Genomic DNA, 8,211 nt, shown 5'->3' with positions numbered 1-8,211 from the left:
CTTTCAATGAACTTTTAATAACTTTTTTTTAAACTGCATATAGGAATGCCATTTCACAGAACAAACAAGAAGTTGACAACAAATGAGTGATTATAAAGCAGAACCCATCCCATGAAGATGAAGCATGTTTTTCTTATTCACAATGTTAACACAGACTTTTATTATGGAGACAGAAATCTTCATAGTGTCTTTTCACAGTGAAACACTGTTCGAGAGAGTAAATGAATGTTTACTTGCTGTAACTCTTCCTGGCCTTTTTGTGTGATTTTGAAAAGTTATTCATGAATGTTCTCACTTGAGTGCAACAATTTACTGTGATAGCATCCAAATGCTGCTGACAACCAGCAGCTGCTTTATCAGAACCAGGCAACAGAATAACAAATCTGTCTGAGTAAGGGTGAGACAACATTTCAGAAATCCTTCACTCTTAATTTTGCCTGTGCACCGCATTAGATGATGGTAACTTTCTATGGACTTTAAATAATATTAAAATACTGAAATTCTGTAGTATTCCCATTTAATAGACAGTCAAAAACATCAGGGAAATGTACATACAGTATATATGGCAAATCTAAAAGCAATGCACTCAATTTCAGAAATAATGCACACCCATAAATAGTTATGTATTAATCATGTGTGGGGTATTTGATTCCAGTTGTGAAGGCCACCTCTGGCCGCTCAGTTCAAATCAGCTTGTGGAATCAGGTTCTGACTGTGTAAGTGTTACTGAGCGTTTCCTTGCTGATCATATACATTCTGACATTCTACCAGCAAAAGATGTTCTTTCAACATCAACAGTGTATATTTAGTTTCTACTGAACTTAAAAAAAATTAACTTAAAAAGATCACTGACAAGTGTTAGCTGGAATTGGAAATATAAATATTTGTCATTAGCTATTCAAAGCAACATGAACTGGATCCTTTGTCTCTACGCTTCGGGCCTTGGTCACCACTGGAGTTTTCAGGTTGCTCTGCTTGGATCACAGGAAACCTCCTGAATGTTGTGAGATATTTTCAGTGTCTGGCATATTTCTAATGCCTGATGTAAACGAATGGAGCCAGGGACTGCCTCCATTCTCTTTTCCATTCAAGTTGGGCAAAGCTCTCTCTATTGGGCTAACCGAGTATTAGAAAGTCCCACTTCAGCTCGTTCTACACAAGCCTATGTTGTGTAATACAGAAGGAAAAGAAGGAATCAATGCTTGTTATCAGTTTTTCCCCACACGAATGTTGGGGTTAAGAAGAGGATCTAAATTTGGGTCTGAGCCAGCCGAGGCACGTCCAAGTTTAGCCATGATGATTATCAACGTAAAGAATCCAAGAACTCCGACCAGAAGAAGCATGAAGACCCGCTGTTTCCAGGACAGCGAAGTCCGTTTTCCACCCGTGCGGTTCCTGAAAAGATGAATAAATGAAAAAATAAATAACAATCAAGAGATCACAAAACCAAGTCACTGCGATTTATTCAGAGTGTCAAAGCAATAAAAGAGCTCAAATTCATAATACTAACTTGAGAATTCGAGCAAACCAACTCAACGCTGGTCGCCGCCGGTACTTGTCGTCATCAAAGTCGATCTGTGTGACGGAGCTGTGACCAACGTCCCGTGTGTCGTAGAGTTTCCTTGGGGAAGATGCTGGAGAATAACAACAAACAATCTTATTTCTCTTTCAACAAAGTTGGCAAAACATCAGTGTTCGCACTTCAGTGTGTGATAAAACTGACGCAGAATTTTCTTCTGAATGTTTGAGGAAATAGAAAGCTTTAGTGAGTGGACTCAGAGGGCGTGTCATTGCTTCACCTGAGTGTATTGTGATTGTGTCACTGGTGGTGGCAGTAGTGAAGTTGATCACAGCGTGCTCCTGCATATTTGGATCCCCATTTTTACGAAGACCTCCAAGGTCTTCCTGTGCTGGCGGTGAGATGGAGTTTGGTGGAGGGGTGAGGCTGGTGTTGTAAGAATGGCTGGGGTAAATGTTACTTTGTTCTTGTGCTGTGGAAACAAACAAGACCAGGTAAAAACCTAGTATCTGTCCGGACCACCTACAGTCAAATCCTGATTTTATAACTGCACCATCGTCGTCTGACAGAATCAACTAACACATTAATGAACAACAAAGACTGAGCTGTGATTTCAGGATTTACTGTAACATGGTCACTAAGAGAGAAGGTTAGAAGAGACAGATTATCTTTGTTTTTTAAAGTTACTTTTTCAGGCTTCTGCCTTTAATACAGTCATAGTGAGAGAGTGAGAGAGTGTGAGAGAGAAAAGATGCAGCAAATGGTGACAGACAGGACTTGAACCCGGGCCGCCGGGGGAAGGACTAAACCCTTCAGATGAAATAAATCCACCAGATGAAGACAGACTATCTCTCTCACAGAGCGCAGCCTCCATCTGGATCCACAATAGTTTAGTCTTTATTTACTTCAACTCCAGAGCATCACAGATGTTTATTATAAGCAGGTCTTCATGTCTAACTCTGTTTCAGACGTAGAGTTGGTCATAGTCGTTAGTACGAAGCCTCGTTACCGATGACTTCTCTCTCTCCCTCCCTCTCTCCCTCTCTCATGCTCTCTCTGCCCAGTGTGTGTTATCTTTAGTTATTTCTCTGCCTACTTTACTAATAACGATACATGTAATGAAAGTATTTTATGTGCTGTAATGGAGGCAAGGCTCAGTGTATTGGAAGCACTCCTCCTCTCCACATTCATGTTTATAGGGCCGGCCCCGCTGCTGCCGTCCAGCAGAGGAAGAGAGTTTAATTATCTGATCATGTTGCACAATGTTGACTTTCACCATAAACTGAACCTCTTAAATAATCCCAAACAAAACAGACCTGATAGAAATGCACATGTTGAAAAAAGTAAACATTAGGGCTCACCATCAAATGTTGACCAGTCAGTATAATCAGTGACATCATTAGCTGTGGTCTCCTCGAGGACCCCGATGGGCTCTTCAATCTGTCACATCACATTTTAATCATGTTAGAAACATTACCTCTGAGCACTGCTGTTTAAATACAAGCAGAGAGAGCACAGCTCTGAATGTGTGCTTTGTTTTCAGGAAGACCGATTTAACTATAATAATAGGTCCTTACCAACGGCAGCCCTAAACCAGCTCTAGCCCAGTTAACAGATGACAGCTGTTCTTTCAGCACATCGGCAATTGGGCTGGCCAGATTGGAGGGGGGAAACACTGGACCCTGACAGGTGGGACACTGGTATCCAGCTGGAGCCGTGTGGAGGGGGAGCCGAGATGCCAGGTTATTAAGACAGGCCCAGTGGAAGACATCTGTGGATGGCAGAGACAGTTCAACATCATGGCAACAGGGATGGGATTTCACTGTGTTTGTTGTTGGTTCAGTTGAACTGCTCCTTTAAACATCAGAGGATCTGCTGGACAAAGGGGACCATGTATTTCCATGAGTTTATAATAAACATGAACTTGATAATCTTACCGTAGCAGACAAGTCTGACAGTGTCTTGAGCAGTCAGGGGAATATTACACAGAGTACAGTTGGGGTTGTAGTCACTGTCCTGCAGCCACTGCAGATACGACTGTACGATACACTGAAGGGCAGCAGGGAACACAGAGTTTTATTGTGAACACATTATGTTACAAATCTTACACAATTACACATCATGTGACGCTTGTTCACCCACTGACCTTGTTGTGGTTGGAGACGAGGCAATGCTCGCACACATTGACACGATGTTCGAAGCAGAATAAATTGGTCACCTTTCTCTTCGGGCACTTGCAGAGACCCATATCCACCTGTGCTGTTTGGATGACAAACAAACAACTGCAGGTTTGTGTTGGATGCATACGACAAGATGATTTTATACATAACAGACTGGCCTCCTGTTTAGTAGCAAGAATAATGCGTCTTCAGTGCTAGCAAAAACAAGACATTAAAAGTTTTATACTTAATCAATTTATCTTGAGGCTAATCTTCTCTTGACTAAAGACTTTCCCTTTTTCCTGACGACCTGAACTTTCCCCAGACACACTGCTGTGGGCATAGTTTCGCTTGTGACTAATTTGAGTCTAGCAATTCCTGACTTTCCTCATATTTTGAATATAAACCTAAGGAAATGCATCATTGCATTATTATATTAAAGTTAAGATAATTTGCTGGTTTAGCCAAATACAGACTTGTCTGGATATTTTATCTGTTTCTCGATTGATTCTTCCACAGAATCTCCATATATTGGTGGACTTCAGCCGTGTTGCTCACTCTTATGTTAGTATCTCCTTGGATTTTAGTTATAATGATATAGTACATATGTTGCCTGAGCGTACAGGTTTTTTATACATCCCAGCCCACGAGCAATATTGGGCTGGATGCTGATTTTTGTTTGGCATGCTGAGGTCTGGTCAAATATCTGCCAGTAAAGTTCAACACACAGCAGGGATCCACATTATGGCTCCAAAAACATGAGCCACTAAAGTCCCTTTTCTGATGGAAAACTGAACAACATGAGAGGGCTACACGCTGACACTGTCCTACAGACCACGAGGAAAAAAAACAGAGTGAGACTAAACACAAGATGAGAGGTTTGATCAAAATATAACAATTTCTATCGACTATTCTAACGACTTCTATCAGGCTAAATAAAACTGTGCAGGTGACCTCACAGATACTTTAAAATGTGGATGACCGGTGCTAATAATGCTCTTAAAAAACATTTGTTTCTTTTCTATTTACAACTAACCTTATAAAAGATGTATGACTAGTTTATTAATCAGCTTGTTAACACTTTATAAATCATTTATAAGCTGTTATGACACATTGGATAAAAAGGGCAACGGTGACCTGTTGCTTGCCAAATAGTGAGCCCACGTGTTTCTGTACTGTTCAGCCTCATATCTCTTTAGTTACTGAGCTTTCTTTGTTTCCTCCATCATCAGCATCTGTAGCTGCTGCTTCATCACGTTTGTTCAGTTACTAACAATGAACCACCGTCAGCACCTTCATGGTCAGAAAGTTTCATCTGGCAGATCACATGATCATATCACATGACCAGATTCATCCTCATAATAATCACAGCTGTTGATCAGATATTACCATGGAGATGCTTTCTGCTGGTTGGTCTCTTCTAGAACACAGGTGGTAACCTTCCTTTACCTGGTGAACTGCTCACCCATTCTTTGTCCCACTGTTCACATCCCTGCAATTCTCCCTCCGCCAAATAGTGAGCCTGCATCAATGTATGAAACTTGTTTATAATTGTTTATTTATGATTTATAAAGTGTTAACAACCAATTGAATAACCTGTTTATAAACCATTTATAAATCCTGTGGTACCAAACATTTTAACATGTGTTTTCTAAACTTTGCAGGCAGACCCTGCAGGGCTTGTTGTGATTGTTTTTAGGTTTAGTCTCAGTGGAGTCAATGTCTCAACCATTTACTTACTTGAAGAGCCAGGCTGGGTGCGACACACACACCCATTCACATACTTGTACCTCCAACCCAAACCTTATTAAATTACATTTTCTGAGGTTTATGGTCAGGTTAATAAGGGCTTGCTGATCATACTTTACTAATGATGCCCTCCCAGTTGTCATGTCACAAGCATTAGACAGGATGGATGGGACAGTCCAAGGTGAGGGTGGTAATACCTCTATTATATTGTCATGTTGTTTTAGAGCTGCCATTTTCCTGGTTCAATAATCGTTATATTATGGATAGCTACAGGCTATCGGGTTAACATGCCATTCAATTTCATTATTACCTGTTTAACAATGGCACCAAGCTGTAAATGTTACTCATGGTGACGTGAATTGTATTTCTTCACCTGCACCTAACGTGACGTTTTAACGAAGTCAACACACGTCACACCTTCCGGCAGGTCACGAGTCTAACTTCATGTTTCAGCACCGACACTTCATCCCAACATTTATCTGAGCTAACATTGGCTGCTAGCTTAGCTGGAAGTTATCAGGTGAGGTGACGTTAGCGAGCTGAACTAGCTAGCTGCTGGAGTTCAGGAAGTGCCGACGCCAGTGACAAATAACTACATGTTACCTGTCACACAGACTTTAATCAAGTCCCGTTGGTGTCAGGTGTTGTCCGTCTGTCATTTAAGCTTCCCCGTCAGGGTCCCACTGAAGGCGTCTCCACAAGCTGTCATCAGTAAAGTTGACTGCAGCTAGCTGAGTCCTTCCTCTCTATGTTTATGTGCCACGTCTCTTCCGCTTCTTGTCTCTGTGTCACGAGCCAGGGGCTGCAGTCTGCCCCCTGCTGGGCCGGAGGGTGTGTTCGTGGACACTCATTGTCCTAGTGGAAACATTTGACTGTCTGACATATGGTGTAGGCTTTAGAAACATGTACGGCGTAGGTCTGTTTGTTTTTCCTCTTCTTCTCTTATTTAATAAAAGCACATTACTTCACACTGCACTGGAGGATGTTCTTCTTCACAGCTCCCAAACAGGTTGTACAAGACATGCGCTAACATGTTAATTAGATACATAATAAATGACCTAAATGTTCATTTCTCATTTTGTATTGTTTAACAAAACATTGTGTCTTTCCTCCCCACCCAAGACTGTAATCCCTCAGACACAGAAATATTTATATAATAAATTGTAATCCAACATAGAAATTAAAAACAAGTTGAAGTTGATCTGGTTTTAATTTGACTTTAAAACGACTTAATGTCGCCTTGAAGCCTGTCTGTTAAAACGGGTAACAGCTTTTTAAAACACTTGATCAGATGTACTTTTTTTAAAATAAGAATAAGATTTTAATAAACAAATATCTACTGATCCCACAGCAACAAAAGGAACTACAAGAATACACATATAGTACTGACAAGGAACCTATAATTCATGAGTGTCCACTAAATGCAATAGCTAGTGTGGAGCATAAAAAATACTGTTTGTACATGTGTCGTGCTGAATTACAGTGGAGAGGCATCAAAGTGATGAAAACGTCAAGTGTAAGACATTCACATTTTCCCTTCCGTCAAAGACAGCAGGAGAGGAAGTTCAGCTCCTGGTTCAGCTGGGCTCCTGCCTTTGTGTAAGTTTGCGTCAGGCTGCAGTTTGTGTGTTCACTCAGCAGGTGGCGCGCAAACTTAGATCCAAAAGCTGCTTCCAAAAGTCCAAACAACGCTGGGTTCAATTATTCACCAAAAGCTGTCGGTGCAGACAATGTAGTTATAGATTATTGATCTTCTATCTGTATCTGTGAATATTTTAAATAGATATCAATGATTACAGGGATTAACGATGATAAGTGTTTTAAAATACTGCAGTGACTTCATTCAAAGTAAAAAACAGAGGAGAATGGATGTTATGAAGGAGTATTGTAGCTGTTCCTGCGCTTATAATCAGCAGATCACCGGGATGATTTGATTACTGCAAAATGTGTGTCGTCATTTGATCTGATGATGTTGTCTTAATGAGCAACGTTTGGTCTCGAGAAGAGTATGTGCCAAATGTCATAAATGTAAATGGGAGGAAGGAGACAGTAAGAGACTGTAAATGTAGGAAATGACCGTCATAAAAACCTTGGCCATCCTCGACAGACATCAACACGGTTACAATCGTTCAGAGCTGCTGCTGCTTCTTTTCAAAGTTGGGGCTTCACAGCTTAAACGTGGCAGCCATGATAGATCCAGCCCTGCGGACAAGCATTATTTAAATGCATTGTAATGACATCAGTATGCTGATGCTGCCCGCATGCATAATAATGATGCTTTTGGTCTTTACAGTATGCATGTCTGCTTGTATGTGTAGATGGCCATGAATGTATTTGAGAAGGAGGGAACCTTCACAGTTCACTGCACATGTGAATTGCCTGTGGAGGAAAGTGATGAGAGCGAAATGAGTGAATCAAAAATGAAAAGGAAGCACCTACAGTGGAAGGAGATGTGAGGTCTTCTAAGGTCTTATAGGCACTGAAATAAAAAAGTTCTTTAATGCAATTGAGTGTAAAATCCTTCTTCAAATTTTTGCATAAAGGCATAAAATTTTCTAATTTACAAATTAATTAACTTCCTCTAATAGTTTTAATACATTTAACAAAAAAGTAGATTGTATCAGTGGAGCAATTCTCATCCACCCTTGTTACGTGAAATTTCTTTCAATAGGCAGTTTTTGAAAGAGCAACTGTGGATATATGAGGGACCATCTCACCCCCAGTGGCAAATTGTTTAATTTCATTGAAGAAAAATATGAACATGAGACTAAATGGCTTTGTGCA

General features: G+C 40.6%; 1 protein-coding gene across 2 annotated transcripts; it reads right to left on the bottom strand.

The window, feature by feature from the left end:
- Window positions 1-500: 500 nt before the first annotated feature.
- On the bottom strand, window positions 501-6,206 carry zfpl1 (zinc finger protein-like 1). Of its 2 annotated transcripts, none has more exons than XM_056398202.1 (8): window positions 6,031-6,206; window positions 3,666-3,778; window positions 3,457-3,568; window positions 3,097-3,290; window positions 2,881-2,959; window positions 1,800-1,991; window positions 1,511-1,634; window positions 501-1,395 (listed from the first exon to the last, which is right to left on the bottom strand). In XM_056398202.1, exons 2-8 carry the CDS (start codon window positions 3,765-3,767, stop codon window positions 1,209-1,211), a joined length of 990 nt encoding a protein of 329 aa, XP_056254177.1. In that variant the 5' UTR covers window positions 3,768-3,778; window positions 6,031-6,206; the 3' UTR covers window positions 501-1,208. The 2 variants fall into 2 exon arrangements, with proteins under 2 accessions (XP_056254177.1, XP_056254179.1); XM_056398204.1 differs by having other exon boundaries at window positions 3,666-3,773.
- Window positions 6,207-8,211: the final 2,005 nt, after the last annotated feature.

Source organism: Seriola aureovittata, chromosome 15, assembly GCF_021018895.1.
Source record: "Seriola aureovittata isolate HTS-2021-v1 ecotype China chromosome 15, ASM2101889v1, whole genome shotgun sequence".
NCBI lineage: Eukaryota > Metazoa > Chordata > Actinopteri > Carangiformes > Carangidae > Seriola > Seriola aureovittata.
This window is presented reverse-complemented; position numbering and strand designations above follow the sequence as displayed.

What these genes read in the sequence shown, in the direction of transcription:
- zfpl1 (XM_056398202.1), bottom strand. Translation starts at nt 3,767, where the DNA reads ATGGGTCTCTGCAAGTGCCCGAAGAGAAAGGTGACCAATTTATTCTGC. An exon ending in TCGTCTCCAACCACAACAAG is followed by an intron (nt 3,569 to 3,665) that starts GTCAGTGGGTGA and finishes GCTGCCCTTCAG; the next exon opens with TGTATCGTACAGTCGTATCT. An exon ending in TGGTTTGCTCGAATTCTCAA is followed by an intron (nt 1,396 to 1,510) that starts GTTAGTATTATG and finishes TCATCTTTTCAG; the next exon opens with GAACCGCACGGGTGGAAAAC.